This window comes from Colletotrichum godetiae (assembly GCF_030913485.1).
Source record: "Colletotrichum godetiae strain CBS 193.32 chromosome Unknown BDP55scaffold_1, whole genome shotgun sequence".
In the NCBI taxonomy this organism is placed as follows: domain Eukaryota; kingdom Fungi; phylum Ascomycota; class Sordariomycetes; order Glomerellales; family Glomerellaceae; genus Colletotrichum; species Colletotrichum godetiae.
The window spans coordinates 461,240-483,406 of NW_026851249.1; the positions used below are offsets into that span (position 1 = coordinate 461,240).

General features: G+C 53.6%; 8 protein-coding genes across 8 annotated transcripts; 2 read left to right on the forward strand and 6 right to left on the reverse strand.

The window, feature by feature from the left end:
- Positions 1-7: 7 nt before the first annotated feature.
- BDP55DRAFT_640022 (type I 3-dehydroquinase-domain-containing protein) lies at positions 8-3,128 on the reverse strand. Its single transcript, XM_060573304.1, has 3 exons — positions 3,061-3,128; positions 520-2,999; positions 8-458 (listed from the first exon to the last, which is right to left on the reverse strand). The coding sequence occupies exons 2-3, from the start codon at positions 2,824-2,826 to the stop codon at positions 234-236; spliced, it is 2,532 nt and encodes an 843-aa protein (XP_060436718.1). The 5' UTR covers positions 2,827-2,999; positions 3,061-3,128; the 3' UTR covers positions 8-233.
- Positions 3,129-3,319: 191 nt separating this feature from the next.
- BDP55DRAFT_569481 (ABC-2 type transporter-domain-containing protein) lies at positions 3,320-8,710 on the reverse strand. The gene is made up of 10 exons (XM_060570735.1): positions 8,009-8,710; positions 7,489-7,952; positions 7,339-7,435; positions 6,792-7,279; positions 6,121-6,716; positions 5,701-6,070; positions 5,072-5,642; positions 4,573-4,937; positions 4,331-4,517; positions 3,320-4,278 (listed from the first exon to the last, which is right to left on the reverse strand). The coding sequence occupies exons 1-10, from the start codon at positions 8,583-8,585 to the stop codon at positions 3,587-3,589; spliced, it is 4,407 nt and encodes a 1,468-aa protein (XP_060436719.1). The 5' UTR covers positions 8,586-8,710; the 3' UTR covers positions 3,320-3,586.
- Positions 8,711-9,737: 1,027 nt separating this feature from the next.
- BDP55DRAFT_640033 (uncharacterized protein) lies at positions 9,738-10,597 on the reverse strand. Its single transcript, XM_060573305.1, has 2 exons — positions 10,329-10,597; positions 9,738-10,269 (listed from the first exon to the last, which is right to left on the reverse strand). Exons 1-2 carry the CDS (start codon positions 10,348-10,350, stop codon positions 9,794-9,796), a joined length of 498 nt encoding a protein of 165 aa, XP_060436720.1. The 5' UTR covers positions 10,351-10,597; the 3' UTR covers positions 9,738-9,793.
- Positions 10,486-11,471, reverse strand: BDP55DRAFT_4172 (uncharacterized protein). Its single transcript, XM_060567418.1, has one exon. It carries the CDS (start codon positions 11,237-11,239, stop codon positions 10,640-10,642), a length of 600 nt encoding a protein of 199 aa, XP_060436721.1. The 5' UTR covers positions 11,240-11,471; the 3' UTR covers positions 10,486-10,639.
- Positions 11,472-11,703: 232 nt separating this feature from the next.
- BDP55DRAFT_688942 (FHA domain-containing protein) lies at positions 11,704-14,002 on the reverse strand (the record flags this gene model as incomplete). Its single annotated transcript, XM_060576690.1, has 2 exons — positions 11,704-12,846; positions 12,896-14,002. 2 exons carry the CDS (start codon positions 14,000-14,002, stop codon positions 11,704-11,706), a joined length of 2,250 nt encoding a protein of 749 aa, XP_060436722.1.
- A 1,593-nt stretch (positions 14,003-15,595) lies between these two features.
- BDP55DRAFT_722245 (reactive mitochondrial oxygen species modulator 1-domain-containing protein) lies at positions 15,596-16,157 on the forward strand (the record flags this gene model as incomplete). Its single annotated transcript, XM_060578570.1, has 5 exons — positions 15,596-15,653; positions 15,706-15,732; positions 15,788-15,817; positions 15,879-15,969; positions 16,025-16,157. 5 exons carry the CDS (start codon positions 15,596-15,598, stop codon positions 16,155-16,157), a joined length of 339 nt encoding a protein of 112 aa, XP_060436723.1.
- A 985-nt stretch (positions 16,158-17,142) lies between these two features.
- BDP55DRAFT_722246 (GMC oxidoreductase) lies at positions 17,143-19,101 on the forward strand (the record flags this gene model as incomplete). The annotated part of the gene is made up of 4 exons (XM_060578571.1): positions 17,143-17,165; positions 17,220-17,406; positions 17,474-18,216; positions 18,282-19,101. The coding sequence occupies 4 exons, from the start codon at positions 17,143-17,145 to the stop codon at positions 19,099-19,101; spliced, it is 1,773 nt and encodes a 590-aa protein (XP_060436724.1).
- An 89-nt stretch (positions 19,102-19,190) lies between these two features.
- Positions 19,191-20,616, reverse strand: BDP55DRAFT_539265 (aspartic peptidase domain-containing protein; the record flags this gene model as incomplete). Its single annotated transcript, XM_060568017.1, has 2 exons — positions 19,191-20,355; positions 20,432-20,616. The coding sequence occupies 2 exons, from the start codon at positions 20,614-20,616 to the stop codon at positions 19,191-19,193; spliced, it is 1,350 nt and encodes a 449-aa protein (XP_060436725.1).
- Between the last annotated feature and the right edge of the window lie 1,551 nt (positions 20,617-22,167).

Below are 22,167 nucleotides of genomic sequence, written 5' to 3' on the forward strand. Positions count from 1 at the left end.
ACGGTAAAGGTCTTTACCGCTGCTCTCAAGCTAGCCACCAGCTAATGTGGGCAATAATCCAAGACGAAGCACTACATCTACGCAGTCATCATCTCTTCATGCGCTCACCCATCAATGCACATCTCTATCATTGACCCATAACCATACGACCTTCTCTTTATGGCGGGGCATGTTGTGAATGAAAGGTCAACATTAAAACGCTACGTTCACATGAATGCTAATTTTGCCAAGTTCTAACCTCTCGTCGGCATCTTTCCGCCTTCTGCGAGCCTTTCCTTATATGCACGCGAGATTAACTCGCGCATCATCTCAATCGGGGGCTTACGTGCCGTGAAGAGCTCAAATTGCCTCTTACCCTGTTCCGGCAGAACACTTAGGCCGTCAACGGCGATCCACCCTTGGTCGCTCATGCCGCGGATTTGCCTCAGGAGAGGTGTCTCGAGAGGCGTATATGATAGCTAGAAACACAGGTCAGCAGTTGAACAACCATTCGTTCCATTTAAGAATCATGGAGCTTACCTCAATGGCCACTCCGCCCGTGGGACTGCCTAGCCAGCCCGAGGGTAGACTCGTATCAGCTGACGACTCCCCGTTGACCTCGCGCGTAGATATACACGAGACCACAATAGTAGGGAAATCAGCATCGTCCGGCCACTTGTCATCTTTAGACTCAATCACCCGAATCGTCGGACAGCTCGCAAGAGCATCCACTTTCTCCGAAGCGTTGACTTCTGTTGGCGTCGTGGCTCCGTCGCTCGTGAATCGGTACCCGTTGAAGTGCCGTACCACCTCCTCTGCCGTCTTCGCCGTTCGATTATGTATGAACACGGAGCGAACACCAAGTCTCAGGAGCCCGTATATCGCCGCGCGCGCCATACCTCCCGCCCCCACCACCAGCGCCGTCGTACGTCTTTTGACGCCGTTAATGGGGGACAGATTGTGTCGGATACAGGTATGAATCCCGATCCAGTCCGTATTATCGCCATACAGAGCAACGACTGGGCCGGCTCTGTTGCGATCAAGCAGAGACTCGATGTTACGCGACCGCAGCGGTACCAGCGTATTGACGGCGCCGATGGCCCTGGCCTCGGGACTCGTGAAGTCGACAATGGCAAAGACTTCTTTTTTAAAGGGGGCCGTGATACTCGCGCCACCAAAGTTCTCGTCGGAGATGAGCTTGCGCAGGTGGTTAAGGGTAGGCTGGTGAAAGATCTTGTACTCGTGCGGCATACCGCAGAATTTGAACGCGGGATTATGCATACACGGAGACAGACTTGTGGAGGCGTTGGTGCCGTAGATGCCAAAGTACATGGGGTCTAGAAGGAAGGAAGAATAGAGCGCCTTTTGCGCTTCGTGGATCGTCAAGAGGCAGTGAGGCGAGCCACCGGGTGCCAATCTTCGGAGCAGGTTCATGGTGACTGGCGTGAATGTTGGGTTCATGAAGCAGGACATGCGGCCCAGACGGCCTGTGTTGTACGCGATGAGCGGGATTGTTACGTCTCTGGGTTTCCCAGCGCCGTGCTTGAAGTGCTGGATCTCAAAATTGTCTTTGGTTGATTTGGCCTCGCGACATATGCGGACAACGTCGCAACCCAGATCCTCAGCCAACCTCATCTTGTCTTCCAGGTCCGGATTGCGCCAGCCGCTTGAGGAGAGAGAGTTGCAGGTGTAGTGGGCGATAATCTTTGTTGTCCCTTTGCTTGCGACGAGATCTTGGATGACGTTTTCATCGCAGCGGAGATCCACACATAGGTATTCTGGGGCGAGACGGAGTCCGTGATTCAGGACGCTCAAGTAGTATGCTGAGGCGTGTTCTGGAGAGAAGCCGCCCATTATGCCTGTGGGTGATGATTCAAGTTCGAGGTTGAGGATAATAGGGAGGCGTGTGAACCTCCTGACGGCGTATAGCAGACGGCAGACGCGATTGGCAGTTGCATCGTCGAACTCGGCCGACGTTGCCTGTAGTTCCCTCACAGGAATGACTAACTCTGCGACGTCGGCAGTCGTCGTGATATTTCGAAGTTCCGCGCCGGCGGTCTCTACCAATGACATTGGCAAGTTGAGAGAATAAGTGTAAGGCCGGCGCTCTAATGGTAATGAGGCAGAGCCCTCGGTAGCCCTGTACCGTTCCGAGCCCTGTCTATCGCTTTCCATGATGCTGTCAATGAGTCCGAGAAAGTCGTACTCCACTCGCTTCAATGCAAGAGACCTCGGTGACTGGTGGCCGGGAATCGTTGCGACTTCTCCTGAGGCCTTCCCTAAGGTATCTGAAATGTTGTAAAATTCAAAGTTAGATATCGATCGATGTGTCGGGCCACTCAGTTGGAAGAGCCGCGTGATGGCCTCAGTATCCCACACCTTGAGATGCTTCTTCACATCTTCCGCATCTCTCAGGACATAGATAATGGGATGGGTCTGCCCATATTCCGCAAGCCAAGCCTGTCCCGTTCCCTCAACAGCCCCAGGCCCACACGCAATGATAGACTTTGTCGGATTCTCAAAAAGCATAGAATGCAGAAGCTTCAGCTCTTCCCGACGATACTCGGCGGTGCCGTGCTGCGTCTTGTAGCTGGCGCGGGAGAGGCCTGTCATCTGGAAAAACTGCTGGTCGGCGTCGAGTAAGCGGAACCCCAACGCGCTGGCCGCGATCACGGCGAGAGTCGAGCGGCCTGTCCCTCGGATGCCGACAAGCACAATGGAGGCGTCGGGGGCGTAGCTGCGTCGGCCGGGGGTGAAGCCGTGCCATGATGCGTGTGGGGGTGATTGTTGGCCAAAGGGCTTGGTAGAGGTGACGGCTGGCCCGACCAGCGGTAGAGTCGGCGTCATCTTGGAGGCCACTTTCTACTTGAAAGGGGAGCCCTTTGGGTCTTGAATCTGGGCTTCAACTTGGACGAGGTTGGCAGCACCTCAAATTTGGAGAACCTGGGGCAGATAGCGCTGGCATGAACCACGGTTGGAATGGGGTCATGGATGTATCCACATCCTTCTGGCTTCGAGTACTTATTCCAACAGCTTAAATGAGCATGAACCGAGTGAAATGTGTGGGGTCATCGATGGTACCTTGGGTACTCATAGTTCTGACTTATCTTCCCTCCTGAAGCGGCCAATGTTGAAGGAGCCGAAGGGGTGGTTTACCCCGGAGTCGGGGCCCCGGAGATTTCTTCACGAGAGCGGGGACCCATAACGTGGCGGCCGGCAAAGGGCTTACCCGGTCGCCATGGATCCCTGCGCATCAACTCTGTGTACTCCTCGCCACTCTCAACCCTCACACGCCTGCATCTGTGGCAATCACTCCCATCTTTGTCGCAGCTAGTTGAGAATCCTGTGTCTGTATGGAAAGACTGGTTCCTCGTGTTGATTGAGCGCTTTGTCGTAAAATGTCAAAAAACAGCAGAGGGAGGTTGAGAATAATCTAGTCTTCATATTTCCATTGTCCAATGATCTAAATATCCAGATTTCCTCAACTCCAAGAATTCCTCTGTCCGAATGCTAGAAAAACCGTCAACCGTCCATGCAAAAGACGCCATATGATGCTTGTGATACTAATTAAGGTACCGCCGCCTCAATTTCGATGCAGCCTCTCAGTTCACTTGCGCTTGACCCCTTGCCCTTTGGGCACTCTCACAAGCCAATACAGACCGCACGCAGCAACAACATTAAACACAATGTACACCCACAAAAGCCCAAAATTCCTCCATCTATCATCGTACTTGATCTCAAACGTCGCGAGATAATCGTCCGTGGTATTCATCCGACAGTATCCACACGTCTCCGTCGCCGCGACATCCACCAAATACCCACCAGCGCGCTGGACAAAGGAGCCGAGGAACTCGCCGCAGGTCATGTTCTTCGGCACCGGAACAGACACAATCTCCTTCGCCGTGCAAACGACCTTGGAGCCATGAAGACAGGTCGACAGCGCACCACTCACGAGGTACGTCATGGGACTGACCCAGTACATGAAGTCGCTCCAAATGCCGGGTAAGTCGGCGCGGATGACACCGACGCCGCAGAAGGACATGCAGAGGATGGCAAAGAGACTGGCTGGAATGCTGGCAAGATCGGCCGTCTCGATCGCGGCGATGGCGAGCTGGGAGAATGTGCTGACCCAGAGGAAGAACATCCAGATGAAGAGGAAGACAGTGAAGCCACGGGTCGTGACGTCTTCAGGGGTGGTGTTGCGGTAGAACTTCGCTGGGTAGTACCAGCAGAAGAAGAAGATGACGGCGGCGATGGTGTTCCAAATCATCTCGATGGCGATATTGGACAGGAAGTATGCTGCAAATGGATTAGCCTGGTTGATGAGGGTGCCTGTGATGCGGATGCTTACTCGTCCATCGATAGACGCGAGACGGCCTCTCTCGCACTTCGTAAAGTGCCCTCTGTGGAATGAACATAGGCATGATCTGCTTGCTGAATTCGTTGACAGTCGTGAGGCACATGAAGAAGGCGTAAAGCTGATTCTGTAGTCCTTGCAAGCTGTTGTCCGATTTGAACGTGAATCCGATGTAAAGAGCCTTGACAAGGTTGTTCAGTACACATGCCACCCAGTAGAAAATTTGCTGATCTTACCAGAAGAATCGTCAGAGTAAGTTTTGACCAGATATACACAGGAGACCTCCAAAAGTGCTTGGCCGTACGAACAAAGACTTGTACGAACTGGGTCCAGAACGACGAGGCAAACTCTTGATTAGCGACATCGTAATCCGCAGCTTTCGTCATGGGTTTTTCTTGCCCCTGTTGTCGCAGAAGCCCGAGTTCATTCTTCACCTCGCGGTACTCTGGAGACGATCGCCAAATCTCGTACCAATTCGGTCCGTCCTCGGAAAGCGTAGTAGCCTTCAGCATCCACTCCGCAGGATTGGCTTCAGGAGGGCATGGCGATGCGCCGTTACGTTCGAGATAATCGATCATGATCTTGGCGCTTTTACCAATATCTACACACATGTGAGCTAGAGGCAATTCAGAGGAAATATCAGGCCACTCCTTCCGACTCCCTCTTGATGTGTACACCACCGGGTATGCCAATAGAAGATGTCCGAGGAAGAGTGACAACAAGACAGTAACTTACCTCCAAAATACACAGTCTTCCCCCCACGCTGCAGTAGAAGCAGCCTATCGAAACGGGCAAAAAGCATTGCTGATGGTTGATGAATTGTACACAGAATCGCCTGTCCACTCTTCGCAAGTTTTTCGATGAGATCGCAAATCGCCCAAGACGTCTGGGAATCGAGGCCCGAGGTCGGTTCATCAAGAAATACCAGCAATTGCGGCCGAGCAGCGAGCTCTACTCCGATTGTTAATCGTTTCCGCTGTTCCACGTTAAGGCCCTGGCCAGGAACTCCAATAACCGCATCGACAAAGTCACTCATGTCGAGCAGCTCAATCACTTCGTCGATGTACGCCAACTTGGCCTCGCGAGGGATTTCGGCACTTTGTCGCAATAACGCACTGAACTCGAGGGCCTCTCGCACGGTCATCGTGTCCAAGTGGACGTCCTGCTGCTGGACATATCCGACGCGGTTGGGGAACGATCTGTCTGTTGCATGGCCGTTGACCATGGTATCGCCAGATATCACGCCCATGGTAATTCGAGCTGCTAGAGCGTCGAGTAGTGTGGTTTTACCAGCACCAGAGGCGCCCTGTTCTGAGGTCAGAGTGGACGCAAGTGACAAGCTCAGAGAACGCTAAGGTACTTACCATGAGAGCGGTAATGACACCTGGCTGCACCCAGCCGTCCACAAAATCCAAGATACGTCGGTCTTGGTCTTTGATCTTGACGTCGTAGCAGATATCTTCCCAGTGAAAGATCGGCTTGCCACATTCACTCGGTCTCGGTCTCTTCTCCAACTTCTCTTCAACCGGCACGGTAGTGACTTTCTCAGTTAGAGTCATGTTGCGAGACCGACTTTCTTCGTCTGCCAAGGTCTTTCGGCCCATCACGGAAGGTACTTTGCCGCGCCGGAAAACAAGAACTTCGCCTTCGCTCTTGGGCGGCTTAGCGTATTCCGCGGTGATGATGTACGTGACGAAGAAAACCACGACGTATGCACATAGAATACCGACGTTCCTAGAGCAAGTCAGATGTATTTCCAAAGAGATTGGTCGTGACACACTCACCTCCACTTGTTATCGTTGAAGTACCCAAAGGATTGCTCGATATACCGGTCCCCATCTATCATATCTGAGCCCGGCACGGCACCTACAACAGCACAGGTACGACCAGAAATCGCGAGACCATCATAGCCCGGGCCAGACGGTACGAGTCCGGCACATAAAAACTGGCGACCGTGGAACTCATTGGCCATGAGCGCCTCAAAAGCATAAGAGAGCGGGTTGACGTATCCCATCCAGCGCGACCAACCTTGCATGTAGGCTGTTGGCACCGTGAAGCCGGCATACATCATTACACCGATAGTAACGAGTGTGACGGGTACCATGGCTTGGTGCGAGGTGCGTGCGAGGGATGCCATTGTTCGATAGATACCCGACATGGCCAGGAGAACAAGGAATGAAACCAGGCAGAAAAAGAAGAAGGGCCCGGGCTCGCGGTTCAAGTTGGCCATGAAGTAGAGAATTGAGTTGAATGTGAAGACGTTGGTGATTTTGTATGGTAATTCGGTGATGTAACTTGAGATGGCTTCCGCAGACTGGTGGTAGAGGGCGTATCGATTGTGCTTCTCAATGACGGGTCTTTGAGTGTATAAAGTGAGAACCTAGGCCATTGTGAGTCTCGATTCGAATTTAGAGGGGCCGAGATACTTCTCGCGGAAGAGCGCAAGTGTACTGACCTCCATTTCACTAGCAAAAGCATTGAACAACAGAGCAAAGAAGATAAGTCCACCACGGTAATAGAAAGTCCCCGAGTCCTGCCTCAAGTTGAAAAACATACTGCCAAGTACAAGTCCCACGATGATGTTGAAAATCAGTGAAGACAGCGTAAACTCGGGATCGGCAACCAGACGCTTCCACCCACGCCAAAGACATAGCTTGACTTGACTCGGATATGTAATCATGTAAGGCGACTTGAGTCTCTGCCAAGAACTTCGCTCGGCTTTGATACTATCTTGAAACGCCTCGAGCCGATCCTTGGAGGAATGATTGTTGTCGTAGGCCGCGATGTCCGCCCTGAGGTTTGCATGCTGTTTGGATGCCTTCCATCTAGCGGCGAACTCGTCAGGGGTTCGAGGGGCGAGGTTATCGTAGCCTAGTCGGATCTTTCTTTCGTTTGGAGATGTCATCGATGTAAGGAAGTCTGGAACAGTTTGCCGGTCGGGACCTGTTTTGATGCCACGTCAGAACAAATACAAGAAAACAAGAGGGACGGAAAACACTTACAAAGAAAGCCAAGCTCCTCAAAGTACCGTTTCGCTTCCCCAATCTTACCAAAGAAAATCTGCCTTCCCTCATACACAACCGTGACCTTGTCAAAAAGCTACCAAGAACGTCAACCAAACACTCCCATATCTCTCACATGAACATCTCAACCCTCAAACTTACATCATAAGCAGACTGCGGCGCCTGATAAATTGCCACAACAGACGCAACCCCCACCAAGTCACTCTGCGTCCTCAAATTCCCACAAAATGCAATCGCGTTTCCACTGTCAAGCCCGCGTGTGCTATTATCCCAACATTGGAACTTTGCGCCCGTCAGCGCGGCCTCGACGATACTAACGCGCTTGCGTTCGCCGCCCGATACACCGCGCACGTAGTCGTCGCCGACTTTCGTGTTGACGGTGTGAGCGATGCCAAAGGCCGCCATCATCACGTCGCGCATAGTGCGCGCGAACTGGCGGCCTGTGAGGTTGCCCGGGACGCGGGAGGGGACTCTGGCGCGGGCGGCGAACTCTAGGGTGTCACCGACGGAGAGGGGGGCTAGGTGGACGTCGACTTCGGCGTTGTAGAGGACGTCGCTGCGGAACCAGTCGTGCATGCGTTTTGGTTCGATACCTGGTGGTTGATTTAGTTATGGTGTTGCGGGAATCTAAACCAAGAATCTGGCTTACCCCTGAAGTTCATGTACGAGCCCTGGGAAACATTCAAGCCTTCAGTTTGACCAGCTAGTGTCTTGAGAAGAGTAGAACAGCCTGACCCAGGCGGACCAAGCACGAGCAGCATCTCCCCAGGTTCGACAAGGCCTTCAAAGTCTCGCAAGATATCGATACGTGTCCTTGACCTTCCTGTGGCAAGACCGACGAGATCAGATGCCATACTCAGCGCAATGTTCCCCGTACTCTTCTGGTATTGTGTCCCAGAGCTGTACCCAAAGACATTGAGGTCTCGAAATGCGACTCCCGCTCGCCTGTTGGGTGCCGAGTTGGGATCTGACTCGAAGAGGTGAACAAAAGCCTGCGTCCATGCTACACTATCAAAGTTTGAGGAGTTTGGGTCGAGGTGGCTGTTCTTGGGTGGGTTCAAGACATCGTGGTGTGTGTTGGCATCGTAGGTGTGGGATGTGTTTGTGACCTGGCGTGCTAGTTGTTCAATTTCCCTGTGCGTGTCATCGGCTGCTGTTGATGATGAAGATCCCGAGAAACGATCAGTCGACACCATCTCAACGGCAGCCTCGCCACCCGTTGCCATGGTCTAGGATGTTGCCGACACGTCGATTCTGGGATAGAGTTGGGAGCAAAGTTCGGATTCAAGGTGGCTTGGGATGATTAGGTCGCAATGAACAGAATTCAGATGAACTATCGACAGACTCTTCCATAGTTTCTTCTGTCTATCTTTTGAGCAAAATTTCGATACATAAAAGGCATTGTAACAACATCTTGGGACCGGATCTGCGTAAACGCGGACGCCCGCGGTCGTCCGCATTGCGCCTCATGTGGGGAAGTGGTCCGGTACAGTCGCTACGACCGGCCGGCCGCCTCGTAATGTTCGCATTATCCATCTTCCACGCGACTGCGCGAAAGACTTGGTCCTCTTGGGTCAAGTTACTGAAGCTCGCTCCTAATGTGGTTGTATTGCGGATCCCGTACCGTTCGGGCGGCCGCGGGTGGCCGAAAGGACGCGGCACAATTAAATACGGGGCGTCGAACCCCGTGCCAGAGAGGACCACGCGGTTGTCTAATCTCGCCTCTCCGACGGGAGATTCCCCATGCATTCTAGCAGGGTTGGGGCTTAAGCGTGCCTAATAATATGGAAAACACTGAGATCTCGGGGCTGGACTCTTCGGATCCACAGGCGTCCGACTCTACTCTGAATCTGGGGCAGTGCCAACTGCTAGAATAAAGCTGGTACTCGCGGAAATCAATTGGTATGATCGAACTCTAACTAGAACGCCTCGATATCGGTATGCAGAATTCCTCGCGAATCTTGAAGGACAAGTACGAGGCTTCATGCTCTGGCCACGATCGAGCTGACAGACTGATGTCCATGCAGATCTCACGTTGCAGAGTCCGCCGATGGGCCCATATTTCCGGCATCGATGCCGCTCAGCTCCGGACCTCTCTACCGAAAGCCACTATCTGCTACCTACTCACGCAAACTGGAAGATCGTGAAGAAATCTATAATTCAACAACGCGGTTCGTATTGCCTATGGAATAACATCTATCTAATGGTTATGGACCTGTAAAAAAGCATTTCCCACTTCAAGGCCGACGGCCCTTCCCACCGATCAACCGAAACCAACTTGTCAAGGTCTAAAGCAACATCATAGCATCAAAGCATATCCCGCAGTCGTAACAGTATCTTTTCACAATCATGATCCATCGCAATCATTTCAGGCATCCCACACACACACACACACACACACACACACACACCTTCTCTTCCTCCTACACGAACCTCACTCCTGCCCAGCCCACCGTTCCGCAACCCTAGACGTAAAAAACACCCCCGCCGCAAGAATCGTAAACCCCGGCGCAAACAACAACAAAATCCCCACAACAACCAGATTCGCAAAGAACTCTGACGTCCCAAACGCCGGCGCGCGGCCGATGAAGCCCGGACCCATGGTGTGGACGTTCACCGTCGGACCAGGCTGCTTCTCCGCCGCGTGGTGTTCGTCCAAGTCGTTGTAGTGGCCCGTAGCTTTACTTTGGATTTGCCCCAGCGCGTGGAAGATGTCTGATGCGAGCGGTTTATGTTCCTCGTCGATCGTGACGCCTGAAAGCCAGGCGTGGATGTTTTCGTGGGGGTCAGTTGATCTCGTTGGTAGGGGTGGAGGAGAACGATGAGGATTGGGTTTGGAAGTCGGTATGGCGGGGCGGTTGGCTTGGGGTATGGAGTGGCCGTCTTCTCCGTAGATGAAGGAGCGTCCGTCTATTACTTGTGAGCAGAGTTTGGTCAAAAGATGAGCTCGAGAGATATGTGAAGCTTACCATACTGATCTGCCCAATTCATGGCGTTCAAAGAAGCTCCTTGGAGATCGACTAGATGTTGGCTAGTGGAAGCGGGGATATCTCGAAGCCGAAGAGCAGTCGAGGGGCACAGAGCCTTTGTTTTTGCAGCGGTAGGTGGATCACAGCGAGCGCTTACACTTGGGAAGAAAAGGGCACCGTTATCGTCAAGAAGGGCTCCTGGATGTATCCATGGAAATAAATTGACCAAACTGTTATTGACTGTTTGTCTGACACGTGCGTTGTCGGGGAGAATGAAAGCGAGGCTGGGTGGTGATGGCCACTGGAATGCTTCATTTCACGAATGTTGCTGGTCTACATTCCATGGCCTCTCTTATCTGGGACGGCTCGTCAGTGTTGCTATGATAAGGCACAAGACAGGTGTCTTTGGCGCAAATGCAGCTCATATATCCCATCATGACTGTTTGCCCAAGTGTAATTCCAAGATTTGGATGGAATTGGTAGGCACTCTGTGGCTGGGGGGAAGTCGTCAATCTCCATCCCGACATTCGCGCCCATGGCTTTGAGGACGCTGTTCGCAGGGACTGTAAAGAGACTAGAGCTTCACGACTCCAACTCAGGGGACCACCACTGTACGAGAGGCGGGAGCAGGCGATAAAAAGGTTTGTTGTATTCCCGTTCTGCCTTGAGTACTGTATGCAAACATTAATCTCGTCAATTCGCCCCTGCCATACTACCGATAATCTACAGCCCTCCGCCTCATGTTCATGTAGAATGCGCACCGAGCCAAGAGACTTAGAAGCCGCATGGCATAACGGGTACATGCAAGGCACGCGGTGGATGCGCTTGCATACCGATCGGTGACTCTGCAGGTAGCCCCATCGGGATATTGCGGCGGGCACATTATCTTTCTGCAGCAAAAAAGTTGTCATCTCGAATTTGACCTATTCTTTTGTGCCCAGTGTAGTTGAAAAAAAAAAAGAAAAGGAAAGTTCGTCGTCGTCCATCATCCCGTTTCCCATTCCTGGTTTGCCTTAGTCACAAAAAGAACACCGTGCTTGCAGCGCGATCAAAACGTCCTCGATCGAGAACCCCAGCCCACAGAAAAGAAGAAAATCTTGAACGCCATCTCCCAACCAATTGTTTCCCTCCCAGCCGTCCCTATTGCCCGTGAGAATAGAGACAAAGGGAAAGAAAACGTCGTCGTCTTCGCAGTTCATACAGTAAAAGAAAAATGTAGTAGGTACATAGGGAAAGAAAAAGCGACTTGGTAGAGGTCGGTGGGAAACGAATGACCGCTTTCAATGCAAGAAACGCCATAGGTATGTGCAACGCCAACGTTGAATTGCTTGTCTAGAGAATGGAACAAAGATGAGCCCAGTTGCAAACGACGCCCTCAATGACGGGGAGTCGGCTCGGGTTGCCAGCCGTTGATGTAGGCCATGAGACCCATGCCTAGGATTACCACGCCAAGCATGGAAGCATAGGGAACCCCGGCCATCATGACCTGATCCTTTGCCAGCTTGCCCGGGGGTATGCTAAGTGGCGTAATGGTGTTGGCTCGCGACAAGGTGGGCTTATCACCAAAGTCGTCCACAGGGGACTCTGCCTCCGTGGGTGCAGGCGCCGAGTCACTGGATCCGTTGATTTGGACAATCGAAGTTGTCTTGTCGGTAGGTCCTTCGCTTCGGCCGCGTCGTCCACGGGAAAGAGAACGACTCTTCTCCGCCATAGCTGCCTTTTGCCGAACGTCCTCATCTCTGCGGATTTGGGCGACCATCTCGGCCAAAGTCTGGCGATCGGCGTCGCGCTCCGTTTCGGCCTTTTCGCATCTGTGCTTCCATGCCTCCATCTGTTGCTTCAGGTCGGTCACTTCAGACATCATGGTGTCCAGCTTGACTTGGAAACGTGCGGCAATATCCTCAGCACTCTCTGGTGCAGGCTCCTCAGAGAGCGGTTCGGCATCAGTCATCTCGATGTCCTGAGCGTCGGCAGTATCCCGGGGTGGCTCAAAAGCCTCCTCCAAGAGAGCCTCGGTATCGTGCTCCTTGGCCGCGCCATTGGTTTCCTTTAAGGCACTGTCATCGAGAATCTTTGCCATATCCTCGGCCAGCTCGCGTGCCTCCCGCTCTTTGCGGAGCATATCTTCCAAATCCCTAATACGGGCTGTTTGAGTATCCATCTCCTTCTTTGCTTTATTCAAAGCTTCGGTCAATTGAATAATCTGATGCAAGTTGTCTCGTCCAACAGGCGAGGTGGTGCTATTAGTTTTTGGTCGCTCGGTGGTGCCCCGTTTCAAGGATGGCACATCGGGCTTCTCGGGCAGCGGCTGCTGGGGAGGCGGGGCAGGAGGATCGGAAAATCTCGTCTTCGCATCGGTGCGGAAGGGCAGAGCGTTGCCATTGGGGAGCTGCTTCGGAGGTTCAGGGGCTTCTGGCTTCTCGAGATCCTTGACGTCGTCTTTACTCAGGAGAGCGTGGACGAACTGGCCCGTCCGAGAGAGGTCCTGAGACTGGAGTCGAGCGTTGCGCATCTCGTTCTGAACCGAGTTAGCTTCGTTAAACACGTCCAAAGAATTAGTGACTCACGTGAAGTCTCTTGACGATATGCTCCGTGGTAATGGGCGTTAACAAGAATCCACGGGCAGCTCCGCCATTAGAGGCCATGCCGGCCATATTCTGGGGTGCCATCATGCGGCCGTTGCTGGCCATTGATGCGTTGCTTCCAGTCCTGCCACGGTAAGGCATGGGACTCGGCGCTGGCATCATCATGCCACCATTTGCAGGGTCTAAATCGCCAAAGTTCATGTCCATAACATTACTCGAGGGGCTCATGAAGCCTGCGTGTTCGACCTTTGCAGCAACCTTGTGGTGGACGACGGTCTTCTGATCCTCGCTCACGATATCGATTCCCAACTCCAAATGATCTCCCGTCTGTAACTCATGTGGTTCGGATTCGCGATTCTCCTGGGAAAGCCGTGTTCCGTTGACAAAGGTTCCGTTGGACGATTTGACATCGCGAATGTAAATCTTGCCTGTGCGATCTGCCCATATCTCGGCGTGCTGCCTTGACAGCACTTTGCTATCAAAGTAGCCGTTGATGGCAGTCGGGATCGTCTTCTGATTGGTTTGACGACCGATACGGAGGGTTTCTGGGAAGAATGGTACCGAAATGGTCTTGCGTTCAAAGGTACCATTGAGCGATAGGAGATAGAGCACGGGCTGTCCGTTAGGCACTGGGTCGCCCATGGGTCTTGCCCCAAGTCCCTGCTGCGACATCATTTGCGGTTGGCCCGGAGCCGTCTGTAGGGAAGAACCGCCATTGATGCCGTTCATGGCATTACGCATAATAGGCCTGCCGAACTCGGCTTGACCTTCTGGCTTGCCAGGCGGCCATGGTCCTTTGGGTTGTGGTCGCTTCCTCGAGGCGGTGCTAGACCAGCTCATATCGGAGTTTGTAGACGCCGCAGTGCCATTTGGTTGAGAACCATTGGTGGCAACGGTACTGGTCGACGAGTTGGAGGAGGCAGATGAGACCGAGGAAGAAGAGTTGCTTCGCTGCAGCGTCTTCCGAGGTGCGGCGAACATGCCTCTGACGTCTTCTGGATTCATCGAATTCAGACTTTGGCCGCCATTAACATTCCATCCCGGTCGATTGAGTTGCTGGAAGCTGGGCGGGCTCGCGACGGCAGTCATGAGGAAGTCGTTGTTGTATTCGGGTAATGATCGCGGGACAGCGCAAGTCGTGGCAAGAACGAGCAGGTGATGACAGCTCGCAGGGTATCGATATTGATGGATGGTCTAGGTGACGTCGGGGGCTCCTTCTTTCACCATTCGTACAGTAGCCCGTAGGGTATCGTAAAGATCAGTCGCCGAAAGATAACGCGGATGTGTCAGATGAGGTCGATGGGGTGTTCGCTGCAGATAGTAGGAAGCAATGGGGCTGAGCTGGCAGGTTAAAAAAATAAGTCAGCGATGATGTCGCGGCAAGGATAGGGGTGGGCAGCCAATTGGCGCGACCCAGAAGCGGCCTGCGACGGGACGGGGGGTCGCAGAAAACCGGGCCAAGGAAGCTCAGATGGGCAGGAGAGACATACCAGCAATACCAAGGGAGTGGGCAGAGATTGTTTTCTTTGGGCACCACGGTCGACGATGGGCTCAAGCGGAAGCGTCGTCGGGGGGGGTCGAGTGGTCTCCGTGGGTAGGTAGGTGAGGTTGAATCAAGGACTTGGGCAAAGAGAACAGAACGTGTCGCCCCGTCTCGCTAAGCGCTTAGCGTAAGTGCGTGAGGTGAGCGCTGAGGGACACCTGTGGGCGGGCCAAACAGCGTTCGGAAACACGCGCCGGAGCCGACTTTGGAGTCTGGGACATGGGCGGGCGGAAACAGCAGGGCCACAAGGCTCAGGGCGGGAAGGGTGGCCGAAGGAAGCGGGAAATTCTCAGTGCAGTTGGTTCGGTTACTGCTCTCAGTTCAGTGTGATGGTTCAGTTCAGTTCAGCTGAGCACAGGCCCCCAAGGCTTGGGTGTTTGACTGGGATTTCCACCATGGGCCAGCTGGGATGATCTTCGTATGAACAAGGTCGTAAAGTAGCAAAGAAAGAGGAAGAGGTGTGGCAGTGACAGGAAAAGAGGAGAGAAAGGAAAGCAGAGGAAAGGAAAAAAAAAAGACTGGTGCATCATCCGGGTGAAGGCGGTCTGGTCTGGTCACTGTGCTGTCATCGCCTCCAGTCCACCTGAGCTGGCTGCTGCTCTTGCCTTAGCCGTGGGGATCCACCCTCACCTGCCACCATCACATTCCATTTGCGGCGGTCGCCTGCGCTGTTCAAAGACCCGAGGCACGTGACACCTTCCAAGGTAAAGATATGTGGATGCCTCACAAAGGACGTCAGGCAGCCAACCAGAGGGCCAGGCTGACAGAAACGGGTCCCTCAAGGTAAGGTGGCCTGTGCTCCAGGTGACCGTGACATCGCTGCTCTTTCCTCGAACCACAGTCTAGGTACCTAGGCAAGGTACCTTAAGTGGAGCTAACCGCTTCAGTCTTTTTGCCGAATAACTGCCGTACCCCGGATTCGATTCGTCCAAAGCTCCAGTGGCACCCGGCTCGGAAAGGCTGACGTTCGGCCACTTGGATTGGGTGCCGCAAACTGAGAGAGCTCCTCCCAGCCCACCATCGCAAACATCACCGATTCGCATCGCACGACTGTACGGTATTGAGCAACACCAGGAGCTCGATTGGCTATCCAACACTCAGCACACAGTTGCCTCTATTTTCCAGACCCTCTTTCCATAATGCCTCCTGTTCCTGCGCAACATGGCGGTGCCATGGGCCCTGGAATCGCCGACAAGAGTACGATCCTCTCTTACAAACTTTATGTGAGCTTCTAGCTAACTCTGCGCAGTGAAGATGGGTGCCCTTATGGGTGGAAGTACGTCTAGACTGACTCAACAGTCCTCTTGACCCTGTAACTAACCATTCTTTAGCTGTTGGGTCCGTCATGGGCTTCGTCTTTGGTGCGTAACTCCTTTCCCTCCCCTCTGTTGCTTCATACCAGCTAATCAGCTACTCCCACAGGCTCGGTCAACATCATGCGCTACGGTGCCGGCCCCAACGGTATCATGAGGACTCTGGGACAATACATGCTTGGTTCAGGAGCAACCTTTGGGTATGTCAAGCCTGGTCCGGCTTCTACAGACGCAGACTAACAATCACCCACCCAGTTTCTTTATGTCCATCGGTAGTGTCATCCGATCTGATGCCTCTCCCATTGCCGAGGAGGCGTTCCGAAGGGCCAACCGAAGACCGATCATCATGTACGGCCCCGGCTCCGAGTACGCAAAGCGCCAGCAATAAGCTAGAGAAGATAAAAATCCGAAATACCCTGTACATCATCATGTAGGAGAATAGTAGGCCGTTGCAAAAGGACGGCACGATGCTACAACACCGGCATCAAATGGATATCTGTATAATACTTAGGTGTGTCTGGCATATCACGACTGCGAGAGAAAAGTTATTGCATCTTCCAGGCGAGCCCTCGCATTCGCGAAAGTCGACGCCCAATGCTCGGCGCTACCGTAGTGCCTCGTCCTTGTTACCTTGGTCCACATCAATCACATTGTTGGAAGAACGGAAATCAAACAGAGCTATGTCCAGATGCTTAAGACTTGGGAAGTCTCAACGACGTGTGGCCGTTCGAGCGGGACTGGCCGGCGCCACAGAGGCTGCATTGCGCTAAGACACGGTTTCGTTCCCCTCGACTCGTTCCTGTTCCGATGCAGCTGGCCAGTATCAGAGTTCATGTGGATTCAACAGTATGCAGGCTTCCAAGATCTTTGCATATGTAAACTGCCGTCCCCTTACAGACACTCGGATTCCGACCCATCTCCCATCTCTCGACATGTCTGCGGAGTTCCGCAAGACGTTGCTTACTCATCGTGCATACAATTCTGATGACCAGCGTTGCATCGTACTGGCTTCATTGCATGACCTAGCCTGTTCGACGCAGTAAAACGCATCAAATCAGCTATGTTTTAGTCTAGCGTCCTTACGAAGTGGCGCTGGTCTCGGGTCCATTTGGATCTGTACCCAACGAGGACCACGGAAAGATGTTGATTGTTGGTCTCAAACGGCTGTCTGATAGATTCAGGCTCTACTGGGTAAGTGTTTGTGGTTCCTAGCTCACAGTCTAAGGTAATGGGTATAAGTCCATCACGCTCCCTACTTGTTGATATCTTCCCATCAAACCCACTCCCTCATACAATCCTCCTCTAGCTCTACCATGCGCTTGAGACTTTGTCCTTGTTGGGCAAGCATATGGACGAGCCTTGCTGTAATCGCCATGGCTGAGACTTACGATTACATGTGAGTGACAGTCGTGAGAGCCGTCAAGCTCGGATACTTAATTCTTGACCTTAGCGTCGTTGGAGGAGGCACCGCTGGGCTGACCATTGCAGCTCGCCTCAGCGAGGACCCCCAAGTGACGGTCCTCGTATTGGAAGCTGGCGCGGATCGCTCTGCCGACCTGAATGTCTTGGCATCTGGGCTGTTCCCTGCTATGTACGGTAACGCCGACTACGACTGGGACTATAAATCTGTTCCCCAGGTAACTACTTATCTTGCTTTGGTCTTCGTATTCGATACCATATAACGCAATAGACTGACATGTTCAGGTCTCGGCTAACGACAAAGTCGTCGCTCAAATCCGTGGGAAGCAGCTGGGCGGCTCCAGCGCCATGAACTTCATGTTCTGGACACACCCTTCGCGGCGGGACATTGACAACTGGGGCACCCTGGGAAATAAGGGTTGGTCGTGGGAGGCGCTAGCCCCCTACTTCAAGAAGTCAGAATCGTTTGTGGCACCCTCCAGCCAGCAGACGAGCGATCTTCTACTCGACTATATTGACTCTAGTGTCCATGGCACCACCGGACCGATCGCGAATGAGTTCCCCTTACTCTACAGCCCCTTTCTCGAAGCCTGGCCGCGAACTCTTGAGAAACTTGGGCTCCGTGTCGATGGTGATCCTCGTGACGGGGCGGCTCTAGGAGGCTACGTCAATCTGCTCAACATCGACAAGGGCACGAGAAGCTACGCTGCGAATACCTACCTTGGTCCGGCACGTCAACGGTCCAACTTGAAGGTAGTCACGGACGCTTTGGTCACCAAGGTGATGCTAGAGAAGACTCGTGGTGGAGTCTTGGCTAAAGGGGTCAAGTGGTCTCAGGCTGGATCAGAAAGCGAAGCAACCGCTAAGAGGGAAGTGATACTCGCCGCTGGTTCCATTGCTTCACCACAGCTCCTCGAAGTCTCTGGTGTGGGCGACAAGAAACTCTTGGGAAGCCACGGCGTCGAAGTTTTGGTCGACAACCCCAACGTCGGCGAGAATCTCCAGGACCACGTCTATGTTCCTCTTGGGTGGGTCTCCTCTCTCACCTACCCGCACCCATCATAGTCAAAGGCAATGACTGATTATTGCCCAGTTTTGCGGTAAAGCCCGGCGTACCCACTAACGAGGACTATGCCAACGCGACTTACTTCCGAGAACAGCTCGATCTTTATCTTTCGAACAAGACCGGCCGTCTCTCCTCTGCCGGCGCCAGCTCCGCGCTCTTGTCCTTGAAGCAGATCGCCTCCACCCTGGACCTGTCTCTGTCCTCTCCTAAGACCAACCTTCCCGGCTTGGCCGAGCAACACGGCATCACCTTTCGAGACCTCAAATCCGAAACCGTCGCGCAAGAGCTTACAATAGAGGGCGGTATCTCGCCCCAGTACTCCGCTGATACGACCAAGCTATTCTCTGCGGGATCACCGGGCAGCTTCCTCTCCATCCTAGGCGTCCTAGAGCACCCCTTCTCACGAGGCGCAATCCACATACAGTCCGCCGACGTCGCCGTCCATCCCCTCATCGATCCCCGCTACCTGTCCCATCCGCTCGACATTCAGCTCTTGAAAGCTATTGCGCTTCATCTGCAGACCGTCGCGCGGACGCAACCGTTGAGCGACCTGCTTCAGGGCGGAGGGAACGTGTTCCAGCCCGGATACCACGAACTCACTGCCGAGAACGTGGAGAATTGGATCAAGAATAGTATGCAGAGCGAATACCATCCCTGTGGTACCTGCGCCATGCTGCCTAGGTCCAAAGGTGGTGTAGTCGACGAGAGGTTCAGGGTATACGGGGTGAAGGGGTTGCGAGTGGTCGATGCCAGCATCTTTCCCTTGATTCCGAGAGCCAACATCCAGTCTCTAGTCTACGCGGTAGCGGAAAGGGCAGCTGATTTCATCGAAGAGGATGACCCTTGAGGTACATTATCTAAGGTATTCTATCTCACAACCATCATATATACATGTACACATTACATCTGTCTACATATTCAAAGACGGAAATCCATCTAGAAACTCAAAGCAAACATCGTCAAAGCAACCGCTGCAAGAACGCCAGCCGGGCCAGTGACGCTTCCACCATTGACGGCAGTCGGCGTAGCAGTCGGGCTCGAAGTGCCATTCGTAGCAGTAGCGTTCGCCTTCAGACTGGCAACACCGAATGTGAGCTGCTCAGGGTTGGTCCCGTTCCACACGGTGTAGTATCCCTTCAACAGCGGGCTACCCAGAACCCAAATAGACGCAAGCTCGCTAATGGGCTGCACGGGGTTCAGGAAGATGGTCTGGCAAACGCCGCTGTGACCGGGATACTCGCCCAAGTTGAACGCGCCCTTGGGAACAGTCATGTTGACCAGGTTGTCGCCGACGCCGAGGGTGAAGGTCAGCTCCGGGTCCAGCTTCTCGACCACGTCACAGGGGGCACCCCAGACACCGAGCTCGTCGATTTGCGTGATTTCGGAGCTGATGGCGGCGTAAATGTCCTTGGCGGTCTGGTAATCCGGTGTCTGGAGGAATGCAGTGCCGGTATCGACGTTGGACACGCCGACGGGGAACGCGGCGCCCGAGGCGTTGGAGTTGGCGACGGTCTTGCCGTTGATGTAGAAGGCGGGCTGGTCGATGAACCAGCTTCCGCCGAGGTAGGAGACCGTCATGTTGAAGTCGACGTTTGCAATCTCGCCCTCGTAGCGGTCCTTGTTCACGCCGCCGAGGGTGAGCTCGCCCGGCGCGCTGCCCTCGCCCGAGTTGAGGAAGAAGGAGAAGAGGGGCTCGGGGACGCCGCCGTTCTGCGCGAGGGTCCAGAACCAGGTTGAGAAGGAGGTGTTCGTCTCGGCGGAGAAGTGGGAGAATCCGGGGGGGCCGAGGCCGAAGATGCCGTCAATGTTGGGCATCTCGTTAAAGGCCTCGGCGTAGGTGTCGCAGAGGAGCCAGGTTTGGTTCGCAACGGTGAGGTTGGCGATGGTGACGGTGTCGGTCACGACGGTGCCGGAGGCGGCTTGCGGGACGGCGTAGGGGACTGATTTTCCGCCTGTGCCGAAGGCGGTTGTGACGTTGTTGCCGGGGGTGGGGGAGAAGGTTGTGGAGGAGGAAGCGTTGAATTCTTTGGCAACGAGGCAGTTTGTGCAGGCTGTTGAGGGGAGGATTAGGTCTGTTGAGCCGGTGTCGAAGGTGACGATGCTAGCGAGTGCGTGTGTTAGTCCCGTTGCTCATGATACTATCACAGGGACAGCTTTTGATGGGGCCAAATACTTACTGCTTCTGGGGCGGGGTGCCGACGTCGACTTCACCGATCCATTGGAGGTCAAAGTTCTCGAACCAGTTGGTCAGGGAGACTGAGCCGGCGGACGCGCGCTTGCTGAGAGTCTTTGCTTTGGAGAGGTTTGCACGGCGGCTATGAAGCTTGATGTTCACCGGATCGGCGGCCGCGGAGTGGCTCATGGCGAGAAGGGCGACCGCCCCGGAGACTGTCTCGAATCTCATGATGGTGTTTGGTGATGTGAGATCAATTGATGGTGTAATTACGGTTAGAAAGGTGTGGAAAGGCAATGAGAGATGCGCTGCTGTGGGGACTGGACTGGCGACCGTTCATCTTCAAAAGGCACGGACATCACGACTTATATATCAGACATCGAAAGAGGTTGAGCAGGCACGCGTCAAACTGCGAATGGAACTTACATCGTTTGTGGATGCTGATCCTCCAGGCAACTTGTTTTTCTCTCTTCCTTGCAAGGGTCACGGCAATGCGGATACTACAGAGCGTGAAGACATCTCGAAACAAAATCCAAGAAAGCCTCAGCTATGTCAATGTCTTTGGGACTTTGGTGATCGAGAGACAACTAGCCCCAGGACCTCGTCATCTCACTAGCGAGAAAGAAGGATAGCTTAATGCAGAAGCCCCAGTCCATTTTCTAAAGCTGTTGGTTGGAATATACCAAAGTCCCGTTCCCACAGCAGAGGCGGCCGCTCCATACCCACATGCCGCTTACGCCTGAGCGTTTGGTCCAAATTCAAGGTTGCAATCACGGGAAGTGTTTTTTCGGTAGCGTGGTGCCTGGAAAATGGCGGAGCCGGGCTGTGGAGGGAAGACGGTCGCTCTTTTTAAGTGAGGTGGCTGTAGCCTGCGCATCGGACAGAGCTAAGCCCATGCCGGCAGGGATATAGAGAGAGAAAACCCGAAGCAGTTAGTTCCCTACGAGCTTTAGACTCATGCATTGAGCTCTCTGGGCCAAGGGCCTGACGCTTGGGTCCCCGAGAAGATGGAGAAGAGGTGAGATGTTGAGAGATGGGGGTGGGACGTCGTCCTCTATTTCGAAGAGTTTCTGGGAGACTAGGATTCCACAGCGCGGGAAGGCTGCTGGTCGATTTGGGGGCTGCTTGTATTAGCACCATGCGGTATTGCGGCGCGAGTGTTCCTTGTGCCTTGCGATCCGATAGTCTGGACTCTGCGTTGACTTTGTGACGATGGTAAGCTGACATTGTGACAAATTGAGGATGGGGTTGGTACTATTGATATCCAGGTTTCGAATCATTGTGCTAAGCATGGCGGCCGCCGTAGATCGGAAGCGTGACCGGTCGGCGGAAATTCTTCAAAGCGAGGATTACACACTACAGGCAAGGAAGGTCTTGGGCACAATGAATCTGTGAATCTTCGCCGGTGACAACACTTCGCGATCTGAACGTCGGTAGTTGGCTCAAAGGCTTGGCATTGCGATGCCCCGTGGCGCAAGGGCTGCTTTTTCCTTGAAATTAGTGCTGCATGCCCTAGTACAGAGGTCTTGAGGCTTGTATTCTTGGCTGCAAAGCTTAAACCTGTCTGATTCAGTATTGCGCATAAACCTTTGTCTTTTGGCATCCATAAACTCTCATCGGCTTTCTAGCATTGCATCTTCCCAACTCAGTGCAGTGCCCGTTTGGTCTGTTGGTGAAGACCATTAGAGCGAAAGCCTTCTCGTAGCACATAACGCAATGAGCAGCTGGATGCCCTTGAAA

Excerpts from the sequence above, each read along its gene's own strand:
- BDP55DRAFT_640033 (XM_060573305.1), bottom strand. The coding sequence starts at position 10,350 with ATGAATTGGGCAGATCAGTATG. Across the intron at positions 10,270-10,328 it reads GAATTGGGCAGATCAGTATG|ACGGACGCTCCTTCATCTAC; the intron begins GTAAGCTTCACA and ends CACAAGTAATAG.
- BDP55DRAFT_569481 (XM_060570735.1), bottom strand. The coding sequence starts at position 8,585 with ATGGCAACGGGTGGCGAGGCTGCCGTTGAGATGGTGTCGACTGATCGT. Across the intron at positions 4,518-4,572 it reads TTACTCTGACGATTCTTCTG|GCTCTTTACATCGGATTCAC; the intron begins GTAAGATCAGCA and ends AACCTTGTCAAG. Across the intron at positions 4,279-4,330 it reads TCGCGTCTATCGATGGACGA|CATACTTCCTGTCCAATATC; the intron begins GTAAGCATCCGC and ends ATCCATTTGCAG.
- BDP55DRAFT_4172 (XM_060567418.1), bottom strand. The coding sequence starts at position 11,239 with ATGACAACTTTTTTGCTGCAGAAAGATAATGTGCCCGCCGCAATATCC.
- BDP55DRAFT_640022 (XM_060573304.1), bottom strand. The coding sequence starts at position 2,826 with ATGACGCCGACTCTACCGCTGGTCGGGCCAGCCGTCACCTCTACCAAG. Across the intron at positions 459-519 it reads CGGGCGGAGTGGCCATTGAG|CTATCATATACGCCTCTCGA; the intron begins GTAAGCTCCATG and ends CTGTGTTTCTAG.